The sequence below is a fragment of the Odocoileus virginianus genome, chromosome 18 (assembly GCF_023699985.2).
Source record: "Odocoileus virginianus isolate 20LAN1187 ecotype Illinois chromosome 18, Ovbor_1.2, whole genome shotgun sequence".
NCBI lineage: Eukaryota > Metazoa > Chordata > Mammalia > Artiodactyla > Cervidae > Odocoileus > Odocoileus virginianus.
In genome coordinates this window covers 32098089-32125875 of record NC_069691.1, presented here as the reverse complement: position 1 = coordinate 32125875, position 27787 = coordinate 32098089, and the positions used below count along the sequence as shown (strand labels likewise).

The 27787-nt window shown below is 37.6% G+C and overlaps 1 protein-coding gene across 8 annotated transcripts in view; it reads right to left on the bottom strand.

Annotated features, from left to right (window-relative positions):
• CCDC171 (coiled-coil domain containing 171) overlaps positions 1 to 27787 on the bottom strand; it is a 327536-nt gene that overhangs the window by 46651 nt on the left and 253098 nt on the right. For all 8 annotated transcript variants that reach the window (XR_011492812.1, XM_070480539.1, XM_070480537.1 and 5 more), the window contains one exon: positions 6186 to 6338. Coding sequence is in view for 7 of the 8 variants with exons in the window: in XM_070480539.1 (XP_070336640.1) it covers positions 6186 to 6338 (153 nt within the window). In the remaining variant the exon portion in view is untranslated. The remainder of the gene's footprint in view (positions 1 to 6185; positions 6339 to 27787) is intronic.

Sequence of the window (27787 nt, the reverse complement as noted above, 5' to 3'; positions counted from 1 at the left end):
AGTAGAGCAGAGAGCTAGTTCATCTGAGGATCCATTAATAGAGCTCTGAGAATGGCTCAAAGTAACAAATACAGAGATCAAATAAGAACATCAAGAGCAGAACAGTCAAAGGCAGAATCAACTTAGGTCGTAACGTAAGAAGCAGGGACTGGATGGCACAAGAATGGACTGAAGACACGTGAGGGTGGGATCTGAAGTGACCTCTGCAGGGAGTCTTGGGCTCCAGTGGGTATAGACTGGGTGACTTATTACTGTTCAATCGCTAAGTCATGTCTGACTCTTTGTGACTCCATGAACTGCAGCACACCAGGCTTCCCTGTCCTTCACTCTCTCCTGGAGTTTGCTCAAACTCAAGTCCGTTGAGTTGATGATGCCATCCAGCCATCTCATCCTCTGTCACCCCCTTCTGCTTTTGCCCTCAATCTTTCTCAGCATCAGCCTCTTTTCCAATGCGTCGGCTCTTCACATCAGGTGGCCAATGTATTGGAGCTTCAGCATCAGTCCTTCCAATCAATATTCAGTGTTGATTTCCTTTAGGACGGACTGGTTGGATCTCCTTGCAGTCCAAGGGACTCTCAAGAGTCTTCTCCAACACCACAGTTCAAAAGCATCAATTCTTCTGTGCTCAGCCTTCTTTATGGTCCAACTCTCACATCTGTACATGACTACTGGAAAAGCCACAGCTTTGACTAGATGGACCTTTGTCGGCAAAGTGATGTCTCTGCTTTTTAATATGCTATCTAGGTTTGTCATAGCATTTGGAGTGAGTTGGATAACTTTAATTGACAGAAGGAATGGAACTAAAGGAACAATACATTTTCTATTAACACACAAAACTCATAATGTAATGTAATTCATTAAATATATCTAATATCCATTAGGCCTATTCTTCAAAACAAAATAAAGCAAAGATTTTCGATGGCTCTTCCCCCTTAACAAGGTGTCAAATCCTAGCATTCTTCAAAGAGTCCTGCAAACATTTCATCTTCTCAGAACCTTCTTCTAACAGTGTTAGGCAGAATGAACTCCTTCCTCATCTATGTTCCCACAGACTTTATAGATGCTTATTGTTAGTATTTGCTTATGTGACTATTTCCCCTGCTAGAAAAGAAATCTACAAAGGCAGAAATCATGCTTTCACCTTCATGCCCATAAGACAATAAAAATGGTAGATAAAAATCCAGAAACATCAATAATTATATTAAATGTAAATGGTCCAGTCACTCAATTAAAAGCCAGAAATTGTCAAATGGATAAATACAACAAAACCAACAATATTTTTCTATAAGAGACTCACTATAAATATAAAATATAGGTTAAAAGAATGGGAAAAGATATATCAAACAAACATCAGTCAAAAAAAAAAGCCAGAGTTGGAAAAGGTGATAACTGAAATTATAAAGATGGACATTATAGTGAACAGAGTCAAAACCAGACTGTTGGGAGGCCTATTTTAAGATGTTGAGATATATTTAGTTCACTCTCATCTTACAACAGAACTTCCTAAATCCTGAGAACACTGCAGTCCTATTTTTCATGCTTAACTGGTAAATCTCTGCAGTAGATGTCTAAATTCACTTTCCTTTGGTCAACTTTCACTAATTTCTCCATTTCTTGCCAAAAAAGCCTCTGTTAAGGTTACCAAGGCCCTTGCATACATTAACACCAAAGATCATTTTCAGCCTTCATTTCACTTGATTTTTGACAGCATGTGACTCTAGTGAACGTCACCCTTCTTGAAATTCTCTCTTCTCATGGCATCATACTTTCTTGGTTTTCCTCTTCCCTCTTTGCCTGTTCCTTCACAGCTTCCTTTGCATCTTTCTCCTCTTCTACTCAGGCATTATGTACTGGAGTTTTTCAAGCTTCATTCTTAGGCCTTTTCTCTTCTTACTCTATAAACCATTCCTATGTAGTCTCAGTCTTGCTAAGGGCTTCAAGTCCTAGCTATATAACAGTGACTTGAGTTTTTTATCTACAGTTTGGCATATTGCTTGAATTCCATATCAAGTAGCCTTTTTGACATTTTTAGCTGGCTGTCTTGATGGCATCTCAAACTTAACATATTCAAAATTAAACTCACAATATCCACCGTCACCCCCATTCCACTGTTTCTTTCAGTAAATGAAATCATTGATCCATTTCAAAAGCAAAAAACAAAACAAAACAAAACACTAGGGAATTGTTTGACACATCCTCATCTCTTGTTTTTCACATTCAATTGTTTCTTCATACTACAGCCAAAGTGATCTTTTTAAAAAGTGCAAACCTGAACATATCATTCTGTTTATAAAGTTTTTTTTAATGACTCTTCCTTTGCTCTTAAAGACAACAAAGTCTGAGCTCTGCCCTTTCCTCCAGACCATTCTTACCTCAGACTACTCTTGTCTTTGCCATCTTTATTCCAGTTGATTTACAGTTTCTTCCTCACACCATAGAGTCTTTATAGATGTCTGTTCTCCTCTCTTCCTGATATGGAACACGACACTCCACCATTCCTGGATACCTCATACACAGTCTTCTGATGTTAGCTTAAGCATCACTGACCCAGAAAACGCTTAACTGATACCTTAGTCTAGGGTAGGCTCATTTGTTTAAAAAAACTCATACAGTTAAGTTCTTTTCTTTCAATGAATTTATCTTGGTTAGTAATCACATATTAATGAGTGTGATTACATGAAAAATATTTACCTTCACTGTTAAGATTTTAAGTTCGTGAGAGCAAAGATTGTCTCTTTCAGTTCACATGGCACCCCCAGGACCAAAATCAAGCTTGACACAGAACAGATGCTGAATAAATATTAAACTAATGGGTGGAAAAGAATTAACAACAATAATACAAAGAAGGCAGAGCTCAAGTAGAGGCCAGAGAGCTAATGAAGAAAAAATGATAACAAGGGAAACAAAGGAGGTGCGTATTTAAAGAAGAAAGTAGTTGAAGCTTCATATGTCCAAGAAAGATGAAAGGAGATAAGGAACAAGTGGATAAGCAGAGCAAGCACAAAATTTTGGTGCCCTATAAGAAAATAGTATCAGTAGAATGAGTACAAAGACAAAGAAAGTATAGACTGGTTTTCAAGAATGTGTCAGTGAAAAGAAGGGAAGACAAGGCTGCAGAAAGGGCAGAGAGCTCAGCTACAGGAAAATACTGATGGTGATCACAGAGCAGGAGTTACATCTTCAAGGTTACAGTAGGAAGCAGAACAAAATGACATGGTTTGAAGCTGAAGACATTATATTAGTAAACAATCTTTTCCTGTGGTGCAATCTCAATTACCTTCTATGAAGATAATGGTAATAAGTTAATAGACAACTTTTTTTGGATTACTAAGTTCAAGGGAAAGTACAAAGTACTTGAACACTTTTCTCTAGACCTCCCAACATCTCTATTAGGGAGTAGTATCATTATCCTCATTGTACAGTTGAGACCTGAGACCCAAGCCCCCAATTAGCAACTAACAGAGGTTGAACTTGAATCTATGTATGGCAAATCAGATATATGATCAATTGGCTAACCCAATATCTATTCATTCCTTATTCCCTTGACTCATTAGAGCTTAGGGTGGTCACACAACCCATTTCCAGCTGATGGACTATAAGTGAAAATACATTTGGAATTTCCTTGGAAGCTTTTTCCTTTTTAAATATATAAACATTTAAATATATATTTAATATCTATAATCTATTAAAGTTTTAAAATATTAATAGTTAATAGAAATATTTAATTTTTTAATGGCAAGCCTTTCAATGATTTATTATATATATAAAACAGATACTGCTGGGCCATCCTATTCTCTGAATGTGATTCCAAATCCTAGATCTAGCTGTCATCTTATCAGGCAGTGGTAGAGAAATTACAGAGAAGTTGAACCACTAACCTAATGACAGTAGCCATCTACTTCTAGACTTCTCTCTGTATGAGAAAAAAAAAATTGTCTTAAACATGTTACTCAAGTTTTCTCTTATTTACACTTGACTCTACTTCTAATGGATGCAACTGCAAAGCCCAAGCTCTTATCTACCAAACTAGATCACCTCTCAATTATGAAATCGAAAGATTAACCTCCCTCAGAGAGTTCTTAAGAAGTCAGAAAATGCATATAAAACTGTCTTGAAAAATAGAAGTTACAAATTTATTATTATTTATTATTTACAAATTTAATAATTTATTTTTAATTTATTATTCTTTTATTATTACAAATTTATTATTCTTTTCAAAACAGTGATCCTCAACTATCCAGGGAATAGTTTATTATTTATTATTTGTTTATTACTATTCTTAAAACAGTGATCCTCAACTATCCAGGGAACAGACTGGATAGCATATATCCCACTGAAGCAAGGGATTAGGGAGCAGTGTGCTAGGACACATCAGAACCTTGTGGGGAGTGTTCACACTACACTCATTCCATTTTGAGAATTACTGCCTAAATGAACCTCTTCTCATAAGCAAGATGATGCGCATACCCTGTAAATCTTCTCAGAAAGTTGAGAAGGGAAGCTTTATTATGATCACGAGGTATATTAATCAGACCTTCATTAAGATCAATAGCTTAATAATTGGTAAAAAAAAAAAAAGAAAGAAAGAAAATGTTTTGAGTCCATTGGAAATAATCCCACCTTACCAAACTTTCTCAAAACATAAGTAATTATTTTCATATGAATAACAGAATGAGCAATCAATAACAGTATGACCCAACAAAGCTGACATAGTATAATATAATATTAACCAATGGGATCAGAGAACTAGCAGGAAGAAATCTAAATATGTTTTAAAGAAATACTAGAATGAATTCCAAATACTTATACAAATCTTTATGAAGGTTTCCTCTTCATTTTAACTTCTCTTATTTGAGGTCTAATTTACTACTCAGTCATTAAAAAATTAACAAAGTAATTTTAAAAATTGAACTCAATTGAATTCACATCTCATCTCAAATAACTAGTTTGCTCATTTACTGGATTAAGTATTAGAAACTCTTCATTCAATAATCAATTGCTGAGCACCTACTATGGGCCAGACTGTTCTTGGCACTAGAGTGCCTTTACAGCTGTGAAGAAAATACCCCAAACTGCTTGACTTTATGGAACTTATATTCTATGAGGGTAAGTAGCAAAACAGACAACAATAAATAAATAAAACACAAAATGTGTAAGTTGCTCGGTGCTATAGTGAAAAAAAAAAAAATAAAGCAAGGAAGGTAGAAGATAGACAAGCAAGAGGAGGTGAAAATGAGTCTGTAGGGTGAGGGAGGGTTAGTGGTTGCAGTTTCAAATACCATGGTCATAAAGCTTCATTGGGATGCTGACCCTTAAGCTACTACTCAAAGGAGCTGAAAAACTAAATCACAGCTATGCATCTATTTACTTTATGTTAACTCTTTTTCTGTTGAATATATCATTTGAAACTTGTCAATAGCTGAATGGCAAAATGATACTGTTTTTCGTTACAAGTCACCTTGATCCATTCCAATCAAACCAAAAAAGGAAAAAAGACATTCCAATTATTGATAACCCTCTGAATCCCACTGTTGACATATCTGGCTCTTGAGGAAAAAGTTGAAATTGTATTTTATTCCTTTATGTCAGAAATACATTCACTTTTTTATACTCCCCAAACATGTATTTCAAGTGGAAAAAAAATTTTGTTTGGTCTTAAATGAGCCCAAATTTTATCATGGGCTAAAATTTTAAGACATAAAATGACTGCTGAAACTGAATTTTAATCATATAGATGAATCACAACATGCATCTTTAGCTAGGCATGTATTATGGATAAGTCTAGTTTTCTACAGAGAATAATCACATGTTCTAATTACCATTTTGGTTATACACATAATTAATAATATTCTGTCTTTAATGGGACACACTGGATCTTCAGACAGTTGAAAGCTTTAACTATGCATACTGCCAAACCCAACTGTCAGCTGCACTACCAAACACAAAGGAATCCTGATGTAGTGTTTTAGCATTGATAACAATACGCATATCTTTATACGTGATACAATGCAAAAATTAATTGCTTTCCTTCCTTCAAAATTTTCTCCACACTTAGTAATTTTATGCTGCTTGACTGATCACTTATTCTAAACTAGATATATTGGTGAGTGATCTGATGAACAACAAAACCATGAGTGTAAATGTGACCCAAGATTCAAAGACGAAAAATATAGTGTAGGACTTACTGATTGTAAACTTTCATTTTCACGTAAACAAGCTGTGTGAAGTTCTGATTTCAAGGTTGCAATGTGACTTCGATGAGATGTCATCTCCTTTTCTAATGTAGCAATTCTAGCGCTTGCAAGCTGGTACACATCCACGAAACTTTTAATCATAGCCTTAAGAAATAAAAATAGTGTCACATACAATTCAAATAAAGCTGTCCCCAAAGGAGAATTGCCATAATTTGAAAGCAAAATCATTAAAATTTTAAAATAAACAACTTTTCATCTTCCTTTAAAATAATAAAGCTAAACCTCATATTTTATATTGAGAACAGTGACTATTTTAAGAAAGTTTGGGAGAAAATAATTGAGATTTCTTTTCCAGAGTATTTATTTAAATAAGGTGTACTTTGATCTATTGTGCTTAAAATTTAGAATGCAGTTTTTAAAGGTGGCACACTTATTTTCTTTGTAAAGTTAAATTCAAGTTGTAATTTGACCTAAATTTCAATCTTAAGACACACAGTAGATGGATATATAAGCAAGATATTTTGAAATAAGCTTAATATAATTTTCAATCCACCTAAAAAGCAAGTGCTTTGAAACAAAAGGAGCTGAAGTAATCCCGTGAATAAGGGTAAATATTATAATTCCTGTGTTGTAAGAAAAGTATAATTATGTCCTTGCATTATACTAGATACAATAAAATAAATAATATAAACAAGTGCTGGTAATTCTTTCTCTTTAGTGTAATATTTGGGGGAATTGTTGGGTCTCTGTACCACAGTGTAATCATATTTTGTAAACTTTAGCTTCTAAAGGAACCTATAGTGAATTTTAAGTCCAAGAATACTAGTGTATCTTTTTTTAAGTCTTTCAAAATACTTCAAGTACAGTAAAGTAAAATCAAACATTTCAAAGACATGTCCAATACAATGTTATATTATTTATAAGAAAAGCATGTTCCAACCACAGCAGCAACTTAGAACAATGGTAGACAGTCTGAGAATTTCCAAATTATATTCAATCTGAAGAGTGGTTTGAGAGAGCTTTACAAAACTAGATATTTGGGTATATGCATATGAAATAATCTGGTGAACAAAAGTAAGAAACAACACATGCAATGTCCGAGAAACAGAAGTAGGTGTTACTTGTATAATTGTTAAAATTCATACCTTTTTGCCTAATGAATGCCTATTTGCCCTCAAAAACCCAGTTCAGAAACCACCTCTTTAAAGAAGCCTCTTTTGAGCCCAAAGGCAGTGTTAACTTCTATTCCAGTTCTCTGTGGGTCCCTCATGCTTGCATGCAATTTTTCTTTTATTGCTTTGGCAGAAATGCATTCGTTTACATGTTTATATTCACTACACCAAGGAGATACCTAGACCAGATGGTGTGTGCCAAATATTTGTATCTTCAGGGATGGCCTGAATGACTGACTGGAAGGAAGGAGGAAGAGAGGAAGAAAGAAAAGAAAAGGAAAAAAGAAAAAGTCTGTAAAAGGGGGAAAGCCACAAGTTGAATAGGCATGTTCAACTTGGGAAAAAAAAATGCCTTGGGAAGATATAACATTAACACCCTAACAAATAAATTACTGTGTGTGTGTGCTAAGTTGCTTTCAGTTCAGTTCAGTTCAGTTCAGTCGCTCAGTCGTGTCTGACTCTTTGCGACCCCATGAATCACAGCATGCCAGGCCTCCCTGTCCATCACCAACTCCGGGAGTTTACTCAAACTCATTTTAATCATGTCCTAATAAATTGCTAACCATACTTTATTCAAAGTCAGAAAAAGAAGCAAAAGCATAGCTGTCGGCATAAAAAGACAGAGTACACAAAAGTGAATTCTATTACCCAATACGAAATAAGCATGGTACAACTTCATGTCTGGGAACATTTCACATGCCCTCTCACATCTCACATTCCTCATCTTGAGTCATTTCAAGGTAAGATTAGGGCTAATGCTAACACAAAATATTTCCCTAGATGTCAAAAGCAGATAAAAATCAGAAATTATAAAATCATATGTTTCTTCCTACACTAAGTCTCTCTCCACTTTTGTAAATTCATTCATCTTCTCCATTGAGATGGAAGACTAGGAATTAGAAGTCATATTAATATCTTTTTTTCTGGTCCTCACGCTGCCTCTTACTTAGCTTTATCTTGCTGGGTAACGTCATCTCTCTGAGTCTCCGCCTCCTCCCTCCATTTGGGAAGAAGAGGCCTTTTCTTGCTTATTTCTAAAACTGTTGTAAGGATCAGATTGGTAAAAATCTAATACAATGCTATTCTCTTAACCATTCAACTAATACAAAGCCATTCTCTTAACCCTTCAATTACATTGCCTCTCAAGTAAAAAAGAAAAAAAAAGCCCTCTAAAAAACAGTGAACTAGTGAATTTCATTGTATTATTACCACTGTTCTAATTTTAAATTCTCCACTAAGATCTTAATGAGACAATCTGTGATAGGGGGCTCATATACATATGCTCTTGTTATATAAGAACGAAAAGGCATGAAAACTTGCATAAATGCTTTTTAATAAAAAGAAGAAAGTACCATTCTATTAATAATAGGCTCCTGGATTATTATTTCAATGTAAGTCATAATGGAACCAGCCTGTAACATTTAAAGATAAAGTTCAACATTTGAAAAATTATCCTATTTCTTAAATTTGGAGAAATACATCTCATGGATTCTCATATACATGATATTCTAAAATGAATATATAATATAAATGACATTCCTTCAAATCTTTTTTTAAAAAATAAGATACTTTTTTGAGAAGTTATGTCTGAATTATTATATGATAGATAGAACAAAAGTCGTAATTATTTTGGCTCATTCCTTGATCTACTTTTAATAACTAAATTCTAAAATTTGGGGCAGTATTAAGAGAAACCACATATTATTCTTTACAACATTAAAAAGAATAAAATAATAATCTTACTTTTTGCTTAAGATTTAGATTCTTTAGCATTTAAAATCATTAAAGCAGTATTTCATTTGAGAGACGAAAGCATATAACACTGTGTAGGGTATTTTTTCAGAGCGGCAAAGATACAGTGATCAATATAGAAAGTATGTTTCATGGAACTAGTGCATGTAAAATATACTAAATGCTTCTAAAATGAAAACCTCCTTCAGAATTGAAAGGCGGGGAGGAGTATCAATGAAATGGCAGAGCTATTCAAAGACGCCACAGCTCTTTTGAAGAATAAAGAACGTTAACTTCCAGTATTAAAAAGTGATTCAAACTATGTTATAAAGGAGGCCAGGGGAAAAAAATCCAACTTTTTAGTATAAAAGAAAGGTACCAACTTGGTAGAAGAAATGGAAATGGCAGTCGGAATCAAGTGAGGGGGTGGGAGGAGGAGGAAGTGAACATATAATGACCTCTCTATCAATCTCCTAAAGTCTAGCCCTTGATAGCACTCCTCGCTCTGGATTAAAACATCACCCATTTTTACAATAGGAAACATTGACAGAGCAGCGCGATGCTGTGAACAGCATGCCCAGCATTTGAGAATTTATTCCATGTCATCTTTAGCCCTTGGGATTTTGACTACACGATGCCATGAGATACGAATCTCAGTGGGCTTTATCTAGTTACACGAGAAACAGAACAAAAAGCAGTTTCTGGACAAAAATAGGCTTTTGATTTAGAGATAATCTATTGTGTTTATAATCAGCATAACACGATGAGAAAGTACAAACATAAAATTTCACATCTCTTTTAAGGAATAAGTGTTTCAGAATAAATATAATTCTGAGATACTGTCATTTGTATTAGTATATTATTTATATAATTTGTTATGTACATATTATGCAGCTTTGACTGACTTCAAAATCAGACTTCAGGGAAAGTGGAAGTCTTAGGAAGCTGATGCTAGAAGGAACAATTAATGAAAAATGTCATAAGGCCGAGATCCCAACAGAATGGTAAATCTTCTATTTATATTTTCAAGTAAGTAATTGGGTTGCAAGAACCTGACATTTTACTTTAAATTATGCAATTATGGGTATATTTCATTTCTATATACTATGTAAATAAACCATATAAAACAGATACACCAGATAAATCAAATATGTGAAAACAATATATCTCCATAAAATAGGGAAAATGAATCCTACCTCATAAAGATTATGTGTGTGTGGGGGGGGGGGGGCGGTAAATGAATTTAATACATGAACAGACAGTAAATATCTGGCACACGACAAACACTCAGGTGAATGTTAGCTATAATAATGTTAGCTATAAAAATGTTAGCTATAATAATGACAGTGGTATCAGGAAAATTACTATTTTAACTCATAAAAGAAAGACTCTGTTTCTGAGGGGTATTATTCGGCATAAGTATTTTAAATATAAGATATTCTATACATATTGAATACATTAATTTTTTTCAAACATAAAGAATACTAAAGGCTAATGAATGTTTACTTCCTAACAACAAAATGTCTCATTGAGAGTAAAAGGTACTATTTAAAGAAAAATACCTATGGCTGATTTATGTTGAGGTTTGACAGAAAACAACAAAATTCTGTAAAGTAATTACCCTTCAATTAAAAAATAAATATATTATTATAAAAAGAATAAAGTAATGCCATTTGCCAAAATACAAATGGACCTAGCAATCCTCATACTGAGTGAAGTCAAACAGAGAAAGACAAACATCGTATGATGTTGCTTATATGGGGAATCTAAAAAATAGGGTACAAATAACTTATCTACAAAATAGAAATAAAGTTGCAGATATAGAAAACAAATTTATGTTTCAGTTCAGTTCAGTCCCTCAGTCTTGTCTGACTCTTTGTGACCCCATGAATCGCAGCACGCCAGGCCTCCCTGTTCATCACAAACTCCCAGAGTTTACTCAAACTCATGCCCATCGAGTCGGTGATGCCATCCAGCCATCTCATCCTCTATTGTCCTCGTCTCCTGCCCCCAATCCCTCCCAGCATCAGGGTCTTTTCCAACGAGTCAACTCTTCACATGAGGTGGCCAAAGTATTGGAGTTTCAGCTTCAGCATCAGTCCTTCCAATGAACACCCAGGACTGATCTCCTTTAGGATGGACTGGTTGGATCTCCTTGCAGTCCAAGGGACTCTCAAGAGTCTTCTCCAACACCATAGTTTAAAAGCATCAATTTTTCGGCACTCAGCTTTCTTCACAGTCCAACTCTCACATCCATACTTGACCACTGGAGAAACCATAGCCTTGACCAGACAGACCTTTGTTGGCAAAGTAATGTCTCTGCTTTATGATATGCTATCTAGATTGATCATAACTTTCCTTCCAAGGAGTAAGCATCTTTTAATTTCTTGACTGCAGTCACCATCTGCAGTGATTTTGGAGTTCCAAAAAATAGTCTGACACTGTTTCCACTGTCTCCCCATATATTTCCCACGAGGTAATGGGACCAGATGCCATGACCTTAGTTTTCTGAATGTTAAGCTTTAAGCCAACTTTTAAAATCTCCTTTCACTTTCATCAAGAGGCTTTTTAGTCCCTCTTCACTTTCTGTCATAAGGGTGGTGTCATCTGCATATCTGAGGTGATTGATATTTCTCCTGGTAATCTTGATTCCAGCTTGTGCTTCCTACAGCCCAGCGTTTCTCATGATGTACTCTGCATATAAGTTAAATAAGCAGGGTGACAATATACAGCCTTGACGTACTCCTTTTCCTATTTGGAACCAGTCTGTTGTTCCATGTCCACTTCTAACAGTTGCTTCCTGACCTGCATACAGGTTTCTCAAGAGGCAGGTCAGGTGGTCTGGTATTCCCATCTCTTTCAGAATTTTCCACAGTTAATTGTGATCCACACAGTTGAAGGCTTTAGCATAGTCAATAAAGCAGAAATAGATGTTTTTCTGGAACTCTCTTGCTGTTTCAATGATCCAGAGGATATTGGCAATTTGATCTCTGGTTCCTCTGCCTTTTCTAAAACCAGCTTGAACATCTGGAAGTTCTCGGTTCACATGTTGCTGAAGCCTGGCTTGGAGAATTTTGAGCATTACTTTACTAGAGTGTGAGTTGAGTGCAACTGTGTGGTAGTTTGAGCATTCTTTGGGATTGCCTTTCTTAGGGATTGGAATGAAAACAGACCTTTTCCAGTCCTGTGGCCACTGCTAAGTTCTCCAAAGTTGCTGGTATATTGAGTGCAGCACTTTCACAGCATCATCTTTCAGGATCTGAAATAGCTCAACTGGAATTCCATCACCTCCACTAGCTTTGTTCATAGTGATGCTTTCTAAGGCCCACTTGACTTCACATTCCAGGATGTCTGGCTCTAGGTGAGTGATCACACCATTATGATTATCTGGGTCATGAAGATCTTTTTTGTACAGTTCTTCAGTGTATTCTTGCCGCCACTTCTTATTATCTTCTGCTTCTGTTAGGTCCATACCATTTTGGTCCTTTATTGAGTCCATTTTTGTATGAAATGTTCCCTTGGTAACTTTAATTTTCTTGAAGAGATCTCTAGTCTTTCCCATTCTGTTGTTTTCCTCTATTTCTTTGCATTGGTCACTGAGGAAGGCTTTCTTATCTCTCCTTGCTATTCTTTGGAACTCTGCATTCAAATGGGAATATCTTTCCTTTTTTCCTTTGCTTTTCACTTCTCTTCTTTTCACAGCTATTTGTAAGGTCTCCTCAGACAACCATTTTACCTTTTTGCATTTCTTTTCCATGGGGATGGTCTTGATCCCTGTCTCCCGTACAATGTCACGAACCTCCATCCATAGCTCATCAGGCTCTCTGTCTACCAGATCTAGTCCCTTAAATCTATTTCTCACTTCCACTGTGTAGTCATAAGGGATTGATTTAGGTCATACCTGAATGGTCTAGTGGTTATCCCTACTTTCTTCAATTTAAGTCTGAATTTGGCAATAAGGAGTTCATGATCTAAGCCACATTCAGCCCCCGGTTTTGTTTTTGTTGACTGTATAGAGCTTCTCCATCTTTGGCTGCAAAGAATTTAATCAATCTGATTTCGGTATTGACTATCTGGTGATGTCCATGTGTAGAGTCTTCTCTTGTGTTGTTGGAAGAGGGTGTTTGCTATGACCCAGGGGGTAAAAGGGGAGGGATGAATTGGGAGATTGGGATTGACATATACACACTACTATATATAAAATAGATAACTCTTAAGGACCTACTGTATAGCAGAGAGAACTCTATTCATACTCTGTGATACCCTATCTGGAAAAAGAATCTACAAAAGAGTGGACATACGTATGTGTATAATTCATTCACTTTGCTGTGCAGCAGAAACTAACACAATCTTATAAATGAACTATACTCCAATGAAATTTTTTAAATAATAAAATAAAAGTTGTGCGTGTGTTCATATGCATGTGTGCTAAATTGCTTCAGTGTGTCCAACTCTGCAACCCCATGGACTATAGCCCTCCAGGCTCCTCTGTCCATGGGATTCTCCAGGCAAGAATACTGGAGTGGGTTGCCACCCCTCCTCCAAGGGATCTTCCCAACCCAGGGATCAAACCCCTGTTTCTCATGTCTCCTGCATTGGCAGGTGGGTTCTTTACTGCTAGTGCCCATAAAAGTTACTATTTAAGATGTCTTACTAAGAAAGAAAGTCCTATAATGATAACATTCTCATAGCTTTTAGTATCAAATTTTATTCCTTGGCACCTGGAATTAAAGAATTATTTTCTTTATTATTACAGAGTTAGGCTGTAAGGTTGATCATTTAGTTGATTTACTTTCATTCCAATACTTGACAAATGTAGAGATGCAGCAGAGAATGAGGGTTAAAGGGTCTGTTACTAGTAGTCTGCAAATAGCAACTATGTTCCCCAGTCAAGAGCCAGTCTAAGATCCAGAAACAGACTCTTTATTCTGGACGTCTGGTTTCTGGCCCTGGCCCTAAGGTTCTTCATGACATTCCAGTACAAGGTTGTGTAGGAAAGACTTGATCAGGATGGGAGACTGCCTTCCACCTCCTTGCTTTACCACATGGAATTACGTGGGTGTGTGTGCGTGCATGTGCAGGCATCAAAGCAGATAAGACTGCTTTCAGCCAACACGAATCCCAAGGAATCAATAAGGAATAGAAAGTAGAAGGGGCCAGAAACAAAATTTTTGAGAAAGAAGAAAGAAACACACAAGAAAACACTCCTACAAAGATGTAACCAGCTACAAGTGGACTTGAAGCTACGCATAAACAGCCATGAGAAGCAGGAGAGGGACTTAACTTGGCTTTAACAGTATGAAACCCCTTAGTCTCAACAAAATGTTGTAACTAATGATTTTAGTGCAAGAAATATGGTTGGGTCTGCTTTACAACTTTAAAAATCTGGTATAACTTTTAGGCGATAACAAGTTATCCCCCAGTCTTCAAAAGTTTGCCTTATGACATTTCCCTTTCACTTCACCTGCATTAGTACCTGTTTTCGCTAACTGAAAGAAACCTGAAGAGGATTTTTGTTTTCACCTTTAAAAAAGTCAAAATGCAAAAACATGAGGTGTTTGTTTTGCAGGGTGTTTGTTTTGCAGGGAGCCCATTTGGAGGCAGCGTTCACCCAGAATTGTAAGAGTGACCCTTTAAGCTCCTTCCTCGGGAACCACTCTTAGCATCTCAGCCCACATAGCCTTGTGCTGTATCTGTGAGCATCTGTGCTTTGTCTCCATTAATTTTGTTCATTCATTAGCAAGATGGGGCCTCTGATAACTGCTCCTTTACTTAATGCCATTTCAGCTTATGAGAGGTTTTATAGGAATACTCTACTTTCAGATAGAGGGGAAACCTCTATAGCAATTTGGAAGTCTAATACAGAGTCCTCACCCTCACTACTCCTGCAATGCATGGTAAAGAGGGAAGACGCCCCTGGCGGAAGTACACCACTGGTTGTGTTTATTAAATCGTGACATGCATGCTTCAATCCTATCTATCAAGTAAACAATGTTCTGATTGGAATTTTGGCTAGAAAACTTCCAACTTTCCTGAATCAATTGTTCTTTACACTACTATATGTCCTGCTTTTATATCTTCATAATTGCACTTTATATTTAAATACATTTTACACTTTTAACAAAAATTTGAACAGATTTTTTATGTCTATACATAAATGAATTTTTACAGATTTAGATCATTTTTAGAAAAATTCCAAAATTCTAGAAACACTTCCAAATATTTTCATAATGCTACATAAAACTCCTTCAATAAAGCAGTCAGTTGTTTTTTTTAATCTGTTGTGACAGAATGTATTTTGTCTTAAGTTCCTTCAAAAATTTTTCTAGATATAATGTTTTTGATAGCCACTTGCCATCAAAGAAAAGGTCTACAGATTCGGATCTCTTCTCTTTATTTTATAGAAAAGTGCCATAATTCACTCAAGTTCAAGAGGACTTTGAACTACTTTGTGACAAGAAAACTAGAAAACTTCATATAGAAGATTTTAAAGACTACCTCTCAACTCATTGTAAACTACTATAAAGACTACACTATGTAAAATAATTTAGTGCATAAACTACTTAACCATACAGAGTACACAACAGTTCATGGTGAAGTGCAAAGAAAGTAAATACACGAGTGAGGACACTATTCTCAGCCCCGTTGCACTGCAAAATCCTTCCACTTTTTCCCAACATAACTGACAGGAAATATTAATGCTTAAAAAATGGACCAAGTAATAACCAGTGCCAATCTATATCAAAGAGCAAAAATTTTATCTCTTACTTTATTTAAAAAAAAAAAATAGGAAGAGTCCATTGTCTTGTATACCCACTGAGATGTACTCAGTCTCCAAAGTGAGTTAAAATGGGAAAAAATAAACTGAAGACTTCCATATACAGATTTTACATTATATTTAGTTCTTTGAATAACTTTATTTTTTAGAGCATTTTTAGGTTCACAGAAAAAGTGAGTGGGAAGTATAGAAACTTTTCATATAACCCCAGGCCCGACAAACCCAAAACATCCTTTACCAGAGTGGTACATATGCTATAATCAATGAACCTATACTGACACATCATCACCCAAAACCCATAGCTTACATTAATGTTCACTCTTGGTGTTATACATTCTGTGAGTTTGGACAAATGTATAATGACATCTACCCATCACTGTAGGTGGAACAGAGCACCAGTTCCACTGACCTAAACTCCTCTGTGCCTATTCATTCCTCCCTCCTCCTCAACCCCTGGCAACTGCTGATCTTTCTAATGTCGCCATAGTTTTTATATTAACTTTTTTTTTATATTAACTTTTTAATCTTTCTTTCAAAAATCTTTTAAAATCATATCTTTAAAATTTTCCATTTTTGTTTTATGTTATAGAGTTTATTTAATAGTGTCACAAGGATAAAAATACAAACACATACAAAAGGCAGAGGAACCAGAGATCAAATTGCCAACATCTGCTGGATCATCGAAAAAGCAAGACAGTTCAGGAAAAACATCTATTTCTGCTTTATTGACTATGCCAAAGCCTTTGACTGTGTGTATCACAATAAACTGTGGAAAATTCTGAAAGAGATGGGAATACCAGACCACCTGACCTGCCTCTTGAGAAACCTGTATGCAGGTCAGAAAGCAACAGTTAGAACTGGACATGGAACAACAGACTGGTTCCAAATAGGAAAAGGAGTACATCAAGGCTGTATATTGTCACCCTGCTTATTTAACTTATATGCAGAGTACATCATGAGAAACACTGGGCTGTACGAAGCACAAGCTGGAATCAAGATTGCCGGGAGAAATATCAATAACCTCAGATATGCAGATGACACCATCCTTATGGCAGAAAGTGAAGAGGAACTAAAGAGCCTCTTGATGAAAGTGGAAGAGGAGAGTGAAAAAGTTGGCTTAAAGCTCAACATTCAGAAAACTAAGGTCATGGCATCCAGTCCCATTACTTATGGCAAATAGATGGGGAAACAGTGGCTGACTTTATTTTTCTGGGCTCCAAAATCAGTGCGGATAGTGACTGTAGCAATGAAATTAAAAGACACTTGCTCCTTGGAAGGAAAGTTATAACCAACCTAGACATCATATTAGAAAGCAGAGACATTACTTTGCCAACCCACAAAGGTCAGTCTAGTCAAGGCTGTGGTTTTTCCATGGTCATGTATGGATGTGAAAGTTGCAGAAGACTCTTGAGAGTCCCTTGGACTGCAAGGAGGTCCAACCCGTCCATCCTAAAGGAGATCAGTCCTGGGTGTTCATGGAAGGGCCTGATGTTGAAGTTGAAACTCCAATACTTTTGCCACCTGATGCGAAGAGCTGACTCATTGGAAAAGACGCTGATGCTGGGAAAGATTAAAGGCAGGAGGATAAGGGGACAACAAAGGATGAGATGGTTGGATGGCATCACCAACTCAATGGACATGGGTTTGGGTGGACTCCGGGAGTTGATGATGGACAGGCAGGCCTGGCGTGCTGTGGTTCATGGGGTTGCAAAGAGTTGGACACAACTAAGCGACTGAACTGAACTGAACATATACATATACTGGGGATTTCTTGTTGTTTTAGTAGCTACGTTGTGTCTAACTCCTTTGTGACCCCATAGACCGTAGCCTGCCAGGCTCCTCTGTCCATGAGATTGCCCAGGCAAGAATACTGGAGTGGGTTGCTATTTCCTTCTCCAGGGGATTTTCCCAACTCAGGCATCAAACTCACATCTCCTGTACTGGCAAACATATTCTTTCGGTAAGCCACCAGGGAAGCCCTCCACTGGGAATACCGGCTCGAAAATACAAGTAAGCAATCAACAAGCATGAAGAGCACCCCTCTGCATCACGGGGTGACCGACTAAGCTAGACGGCTCTTCCCCTGCCAGTATGAAGGAGAGCAGCCCACAGACTGAATTAGTGAGCAGCCTAGAGCCAGAAAGGCACAACATTAGGCCTCAGGAAGCCTCCACATCCAGACAACAATTGACCAACCCACTATGGCCGGCAGCAGAGACATCCCATTTCTTTCCCTAACACTCACATGCAAGCTCCAGTAATCAGATTCCTCATCTACATAACCATAAAGGCAGCATCGCACTCCAGGATTACCAAAAACTGAATGACTTAAAATAACATAGATTTAGCATCTCATAGTTTCTACAGGTTAGCCACAGGTTAGGTTTCTAGCAGGGTTAGCTGGGTCTTCCTCTCACGGTCTTGCAAGGCTGAAATAAAAGTTTTGGCTGAAGCTTTGATTTTTATTCTCATCAGAGACTCAGGGCCTTCTCCCAAGCTCATTCAAGTTGTTGAGAAAATTTATCTGATAGAGAACTAGCTTTCAGAAAATACTTTTTTAAAAAATTCTCAAAACTCTATAGTAAAAAGACTAACACTCCAATTAGAAAATGAGCAAAATATACTAAGATACATTTTACCAAATAATTCTCTTTTACAAATTGCAAATAAGCATATTATTTGCAATACTGGCAACTAGAGAATTATAAAAACCACAGTGAGATATCACTACATATGTAATGGAAGGGCTCAAAGAAAAAAGTGTGACAACATCAAAAGATGGCAAGGAACAGAAAAACTGGATCTCATGCAGCTTGGTGAGAATAAAGAATGGTATAGACACTCTGGAAAACAATTTGGCAGTTTCTTAAAAAAAAAAAACACAAAAACTAAGCATACACTCATATATGGCCTAGCAATCACATTTCTGAACACATTTATCCTAAAGAAATGAAAATTTATGTTCACCCAAAAACAGGTACATGAGGGACTTCCCTGGTGGTCCAGTGGTTAAGAATTCACCTCACAATGCAGGTGACGTGGGTTTGATCCCTGGTCAGGAACTTAAGATCCAACAAGCCATGAAGTAATTAAGTCCATGTGCCAAACTATTGAGTCCACGTGCCACAACTAGACAGTCCATGCACCACAACCAAAAGATCTAACGGGACACAATGAGGATCCCATGTGCCACAACTAAGACCTGACGCAGCTGAATTTTAAAATGTACACAGCTTCATACATAACAGCCAAAAATCAGAAACAATGAAAATATCTTTCAGTGGATGAATGGACCAACAAATTATGGAACAGCCATACCATGAATATTAGTCAGCAATATAAAGGAATAAATTATTGATAGATGTATTAAACAACTTGGACAGATTTCAAGGGCATCATGCTGAGTGAAAAAGTCAACCCAAAAGGTTACATTCTGTAGGACTGCAGTTACACATTCTTGAAATGACAAAATTAGAGAGACAAAACATTTAGTGGCTACCAGGGGTTAGTGCTGACTTATGGGGAGGGGCTGCTATGTCTATAAAGTGGATAGCAGAGGAAAATCTGTGGTGATGTAACAGCACTGTATCTTGATCATGGTCATAACTACACAAATACACACATGATAAAATGTCATAGAACTACACATACATACTGCAGCAATGGCAGTTTTCTGGTTTTAGTACTGTCCTGAAGTTATGTAGGGCTTCCCTCGTAGCTCAGCTGGTAAAGAATCCACCTGCAATGTGGGAGACCTGGGTGGATTCCCTCGTGGCTCAGATGGTAAAGCATTTGCTGACAGTGCAGGAGACCCAGGTTCTAGCCCTCAATCAGGAGGATTCCCTGGAGAAGGCAATGGCAACCCACTCCAGTCCTCTTGCCTGGAAAATCCCATGGACAGAGGAGCCTGGTAGACTACAGTCCATGGGGTCGCAAAGAGTCAGACAGGATTGAGCAACTTGTCAATGTAAAAGTTATGTAAGATGTAACATTAGGTGAAACTGAGTGAAGGATACGTAGGAACTTCTCTGTACTATTTTGGAACTTCTTGTGAGTATACTTATTTAAAAATCAAAAGGAGTATATGTACAACAGCTTCCTCATCCATTCGTCTGCTGATGGGCATCTGGGTTGCTTCCATGTCCTGGTTATTATAAACAGTGCTAGAAAGATAAAGACCATTACAGTATACTAACACATATATATGGACTTTAGAAAGATGGTAACGAGAACCCTATACGCAAAACAGAAAAAGAGACTCAGATGTATAGAACAGACTTGTGGACTCTGGGAGAAGGCGAGGGTGGCATGTTTCAAGAGAACAGCATTGAAACATGTATATTATCTAGGGTGAAACAGATCACCAGCCCAGGTTGGGTGCATGAGACAAGTGCTCGGGCCTGGTGCACTGGGAAGACCCAGAGGGATCGGGTGGAGAGGGAGGTGGGAGGGGGGACCGGGATGGGGAATACATGTAAATCCATGGCTAATTCATTTCAATGTATGACAAAAACTACTGTAATGATGTAAAGTAATTAGCCTCCAACTAATAAAAATAAATGGAAAAAAAAATCAAAAGGAAAGTGTGTACATATGTGTGTTGTATGCTAACATTTAGTTTAAAAGAGGATATATACAAATTTTAAAAACAAACAAGAAGAGAATAACAGATCTCTTTAAGTTTAAATGGTAACTATTTATCTGGCAAAGGCCTGGACTATCCACTCTTCTGCCCATAACTCCTACAGACTTCTTCATATACACTTGAGTTAAACAATCTAACAACACACTCAGCCTGAGGGGATGTCATACAAATGTCTGAATTTGCTCACTGACTGGCACACCAATGCCAGAAGGAGCCATGGGACAGCCTGTAGCAGCAAAGGAGTCAGTGGAACCTGACTCAGGGCACTATGCAGTCAGCCCAACTCTCCACTCAAAGTCAATCCCACATCTGCCTCAAAGAGTAACTTGGGGGGCAGTCCTAAGATGGAGGAGGAATAGGAAGGGGAAACCATTTTCTTCCTGACAAATTCATCGAAAGATCATTTGAACACTGAACAAATTCCACAAAACAACTTCTGAACGCTGGCGGACGGCACCAGGCACCCAGAAAGGCAGCCCACTGTCTTCTAAAGGAGGTAGGACAAAATATAAAAGATAAAAACAGAGTCAAGAGAGTTACCAACGGAGACCCATCCCGGGGAGGGAATCGTGAAGGAGGAGAAGTTTCCAAACATCAGAAAACCTTCTCACTGGAGGGTCTGTGGGGAGTTTTGGAATCTCAGAGGGCAACATAACCGGGAAGGGAGTAAAAGAAAACAAAAACCCACAGATTACCTGCCTAACCACAACTCCCAGCAGAGAAGTAGCCCAGACACCCACATCTGCCACCAGCAAGCAGGGGATGAACAGGGAGGCGCGGGCTGCATTGTTTAGGATAAGGACCAGGCCTGAATGCCCTGAGGGCAATCTGAAGGAGCTAACATGAGATAGCAACCCAAACTGTGGGATAGCCAGAGAGGGAGAAAAAAAGAGAGAGAGAAAGAGAGAGAACTTTCCCATGAAAAGCTCTAACCTAAGGCACTCTCGGGCCCGCTCACAGAACAAAGGACTGAGCGAGTACCAGAGAAGAGCTAGCTGGCTGCAGACCAGCCCATCCCTGCCAGAGGCAGAGACGCAGGCGGGCAACAGCCAGAGCCAGAAGACGAGGGGCAATCTTGGCCCCAGAAACGACATCCTCTACCAAACTATGAGCAGGCTCTCAGTTGCTAACCAAGTTAACTAACCATCCATCCAAGTTGCTAACCATCCAGGTTCCTGGGATCCTGGATGGTTGACATCTGCCAGGAGGGCCACAGCCAGAGATCAGCTGCCCAGAGACACACAGCACACCTGAGAGAGCGCTCTCATGGGGTACCCAGGAAACCAAGCGGCTGGGACCAAGGAGGTGATAAGACGCACCGCCCATCTGGGAAGAGTGCACTCGCTAATCACCTGGTCGCCTGAGCTGCTTGGATCTGGGAAGGGCACAAAACGCAGGCCCAGATGAGTCTGTGCCTTTGTGGAGTACCCGAAAACCTGAACCTGAGTGGCTTAGACCTGGGAAGTGCATGCAACCCAGGGCCCGCTTTAGACAGTTCCCCTGCAGAGCAACCTGGAGCCTGAGCAGTGTAGACCAGGAAAGCACACACGCCGTGAGCAGGGGCAAACCCAGTGTGGCCCAGACACTGTGAGCACTCCCCACACACACCAGTGATGTTTGTTTGCAGTATTCCACCCTCCCCACAGCACAACTGAACAAGTGAGTCTAAATAAGTGACTACCTTCGTCCCCATGTGTTGAAATTAGGGTGGAAATTAAAAACTGAAGAGACTTGCGAACAGAGGAAGCCAAAATAAATAAAGAGGGAACTGCTTTGGAAGTGACAGATGCAACAGATTAAAACCCTGTAGTTAGCACCGACTACGTTGGAAGGGGCCTACAGACCATGAGAAGAAGTAAAAGCTGGATCAAGGAACTATCTGAAACTGAACTGACCCCACCCTGGCCTCAACAGCTCCAGAAAAATTCCTAGATGTATTTTATCATTATGATTTTTTAATTATTGTTCTTTATTACTCCTTTAATTTTCATGTTTATAACCTACTATTACCTTGAAAACAAAGACCCTATTATTAAAGCAAATTTCATATATATTTTTTATAAATTTTGTGATTTGGTTTTTTTTTTAATATTGTATTTTTGAGAGTCTAACCTCTACTCTAGATTTTTAATCTCTTGCTTTTTGGTATTTGTTATCAATTTTGTACCTTTAAGAATCCAACCTCAGTACCATTTTTATTTAGGAGTGTGACTAAGGGCTTGATCACCCTCTCTCTCTTTTGACTATCCTTTTCTCCCCCAGGTCACCTCTATCTCCTCCCTCACCCTTCTCTTCTCTACCCAACTCTGTGAATCTCGTTGGGTATTCGGGCTGTGGAGAACACTTAGGGAACTGATTACTGGCTAGGTCTGGCTCTCTCCTTTTGACTCCCCCTCTTCTCCTGGTAACCTCTAACTCCTTCCTCCCTCTTCTCTTCTCTATGGAACTCTGTGCACCTCTCTGGGTGTTCCAGACTGTGGAGAGCACATAGGGAATTGATTACTGGCTAGATTGCTCTCTCCCCTTTTGTTTTCCCCTCTCTTCCTCCCGATCATTCCTGTCTCCCTCCTCTCTCTTCTCTTCTCCTGCAGTAACTCCGCAAACCTCTCTGGGTGTCCCTCACTGTGGAGAATCTTTTCTCCATTAACCTAGATGTTTTATCATCGGCACAGTATGAATGGAGAAATCTTGAGGCTCCTCTAAGAATAAGACTGAGAAACAGAGGCAGGAGGCTTAAATCCAAAACTGGAGAACACCAGAAAACTCCTGACTCCAGGGAACATTAATCGACAAAAGCTCATCCAAAAGCCTCCATACCTACACTGAAACCAAGCTCCACCCAAGAGCCAACAAGTTCCAGAGCAAGACATACCAAGCTAATTCTCCAACAATGCAGGGATATAACTGTAAGCATTAAAATACAGGCGACCAAAAGTCACACCAAACCGATACAGACACCTCCAAACTCACTACTGGACACTTCATTGCACTCCAGAGAGAATAGATATAGCTCCACCCACCACATTACCCACGCAAGCTTCCCTAACCTAGAAACCATGACAAGCCACCAGTCCAACCCCACCCACAGGGAGGAACTTCCACAATACAGAGGAACCACAAAATTCCAACATACAGAAAGGCCACCCCAAACACAGCAATCTAAACAAGATGAAAAGACAGAAATATTCAGCAGGTAAAGGAACATGATAAATGCCCACCAAACCAAACAAGAGGAGGAGATAGGGAGTCTACCTGAAAAAGAATTCAGAATAATGATAGTAAAAATGATCCAAAATCTTGAAAACAAAATGGAGTTACAGATAAATAGTCTGGAGACAAGGACTGAGAAGATGCAAGAAATGTTTAACAAGGACCTAGAAGAAATAAAAAGAGTCAATCAATAATGAATAATGCAATAACTGAGATAAAAAACACTCTGGAGGGAACCAACAGTAGAATAACTGAGGCAGAAGAAGGATAATTGAGGTGGAAGATAGAACAGTGGAAATAAATGAAGCAGAGAGGAAAAAAGAAAAAAAAGAATTAAAAGAAATGAGGACAACCTCAGAGACCTCTGGGACAATCTCAAACACCCCAAATTTGAATCATAAGAGTCCCAGAAGAAGACAAAAAGAAAGACCATGAGAAAATGTTTGAGGAGATAATAGTTGAAAACTCCCTAAAATGGGGAAGGAAATAGGCACCCAAGTCCAAGAAACCCAGAGAGTCCCAAAGACGATAAACCCAAGGCAAAACACCCCAAGGCACATACTAATCAAATTAATGAAGATCAAACACAAAAAACAAATATTAAAAGCAGAAAGGGAAAAACAAGTTACACATAAGGTGATTCCCATAACACCTGATCTTTCAATAGAAACTCTTCAGGCCAGAAGGGAATGGCAGGACATACTTAAAGTGATAAAAGAGAAAAACCTACAACCCAGATTACTGTACCCAGCAAGGATTTCATTCAAATATGAAGGAGAAATCAAAAGCTTTACAGACAAGCAAAAGTGGAGAAAATTCAGCACCATGAAACCAGCTCTCCAACAAATGCTAAAGGATCTTCTCTAGACAGGAAATACAGAAAAGGTGTATAAACTCAAACCCAAAACAGCAAAGTAAATGGCAACTGGATTATACTTATCAATAATTACCTTAAAAGTAAATGGGTTGAATGCCCCAACCAAAAGACAAAGACTGGCTGAATGGATACAAGAACAAGACCCCTATATATGCTGTCTACAAGACACCCACCTCAAAACAAGGGACACATAAAGACTGAAACTGAAGGGCTGGAAAAAGATATTTCATGCAAATAGAGACCAAAAAAAAAAAAAAAGCAGGATTAGCAATACTCATATCAGATAAAATAGACTTTAAAAGAAAGGTTGTGAAAAAAGACAAAGAAGGACACTATATAGTGATCAAAGGATCAATCCAAGAAGAAGATATAACAATTATAAATATATATGCACCTAACATAGGAATACCACAATATGTAAGGCAAATGCTAACAAATATGAAAGGGGAAATTAACAATAACACAATAATAGTGGGAGACTTTAATACCCTACTCAAACCTATGGATAGATCAACTAAACAGAAAATTAACAAGGAAACACAAACTTTAAATGATACAATGGACCAGTTAGACCTAACTGATATCTATAGGACATTTCACCCCAAAACAATCAATTTCACCTTTTTCTCAAGTGCACATGGAACCTTCTCCAGGACAGATCACATCCTGGGCCATAAATCTAGCCTTGGTAAATCCAAAAAAACTGAAATCATTCCAAGCATCTTTTCTAATCACAATGTGGTAAGATTAGATGTCAATTACAGGAAAAAAAACTATTAAAAATTCCAACTAATGGAGGCTAAAAAACACGCTTCTGAATAACCAACAAATCACAGAAAAATCAAAAAAGAAATAAAAATATGCATAGAAACAAATGAAAATGAAAACACAGCAGCCCAAAACCTACTGGATTCAGTAAAAGCAGTGCTAAGGGGAAGGTTCATAGCAATACAAGCTTACCTCAAGAAACAAGAGAAAAATCAAATAAATAACCTAACTCTACACCTAAAGCAACTAGGAAAAGAAGAAATGAAGAACCCCAGGGTTAGCAGAAGGAAGGAAATCATAAAAATTAGGGCTGAAATAAATGAAAAAGAAACAAAGGAGAATATAGCAAAAATCAACAAAGCTAAACGCTGGTTCTTTGCAAAGATAAAGTAGATGAACCATTAGCCAGAGTCATTAAGAAACAAAAGGAGAATAATCAAATCAACAAAATTAGAAATGAAAATGGAGAAATCACAACAGACAACATAGAAACACAAAGGATCATCAGAGATTACTATCAGCAACTATATGCCAATAAAATGGACAACTTGGAAGAAATGGACAAATTCCTAGAAAAGTAACTTTTCCTAGTAACAAATTCCTAGAAAGTATAACTTTCCAAAACTGAACCAGGAAGAAATAGAAAATCTTAACAGACCCTTCACAAACAAGGAAATCGAAACTGTAATCAGAAATCTCCCAGCAAACAAAAGCCCAGAACCAGATGGCTTCACAGCTGAATTCTACCAAAAATTTAGAGAAGAGCTAACACCTATCTTACTCAAACTCTTTCAGAAAATTGCAGAGGAAGGTAAACTTCCAAACTCATTCTATGAGGCCACCATCACCTTAATACCAAAACCTGACAAAGATGCCACAAAAAAAGAAAACTACAGGCCAATATCACTGATGAACATAGATGCAAAAATCCTTAACAAAATCCTAGCCAACAGAATCCAACAACATATTAAAAAGATCATATATCATGACCAAGTGGACTTTATCCCAGGGATGCAAGGATTCTTCAATATCCACAAATGAATCAATGTGATACACCACAGTAACAAATTGAAAGATAAAAACCATATGATTATCTCAATAGATGCAGAGAAACCTCTGACAAAATTCAACATCCATTTATGATAAAAAACCCTCCAGAAAGCAGGAATAGAAGGAACATACCTCAACATAATAAAAGCCATATATGATAAATCCACAGCAAACATTATCCTCGATGGTGAAAAACTGAATGCATTTCCCCTAAAATCAGGAACAAGACAAGGGTGCCCACTCTGACCACTACTACTCAACATAGTTTTGGAAGATTTAGCTACAACAATCAGAGAAGAAAAATAAAAGGAATCCAGATAGGAAAAGAAGAAGTAAATCTCTCACCATTTGCAGATGACATGATCCTCTACATAGAAAACCCTAAAGACTCCACCAGAAAATTACTAGAGCTAATCAATGAATATAGTAAAGTTACAAGATATAAAATTAACACACACAAATCCCTTGCATTCCTATACACTAACAATGAGAAAACAGAGAAATGAAGGAAACAATTCCATTCACCATTGCCAACGAAAAGAGTAAAATATTTAGGAGTATATCTACCTAAAGAAACAAAAGACCTATATATATAAAACTATAAAACACTGATGAAAGAAATCAAAGAGGACACAAACAGATAGAGAAATATACCATGTTCATGGATTGGAAGGATCAATATTGTGAAAATGAGTATACTACCCAAAGCAATCTATAGATTCAAAGGAATCCCTATCAAGCTACCAATGGTATTTTTTTTTAATTTTTTTTAATTTTTATTAGTTGGAGGCTAATTACTTTACATCATTACAGTAGTTTTTGTTATACATTGAAATGCATCAGTCATTTCAGAGAACCAGAACAAACAATTTCACAATTTGTATGGAAATACAAAAAGACTCAAATAGCAAAGCAATCTTGAGAAAGAAGAATGGAACGGGAGGAATCAACCTGCCTGACTTCAGGCTATACTACAAAGCTACAGTCATCAAGACCATATGGTACTGGCACAAAGACATAAATATAGATCAGTGGAACAAAATAGGAAGCCCAGAGATAAATCCATGCATCTATGGACACCTTATCTTTGACAATGGAGGCAAGAATATACAATGGAGAAAAGACAATCTCTTTAACAAGTGATGCTGGGAAAACTGGTCAACCACTTGTAAAAGAATGAAACTAGAACACTTTCTAACACCATATACAAAAATAAACTCAACATGGATTAAAGATCTAAATGTAAGACCAGAAACTATGAAACTCCTAGAGGAAAACAGGCAAAACACTTTCCGACATAAATCACAGCAGGATCCTCTATGACGCACCTCCCAGAGTAATGGAAATAAAAGCAAAAATAAA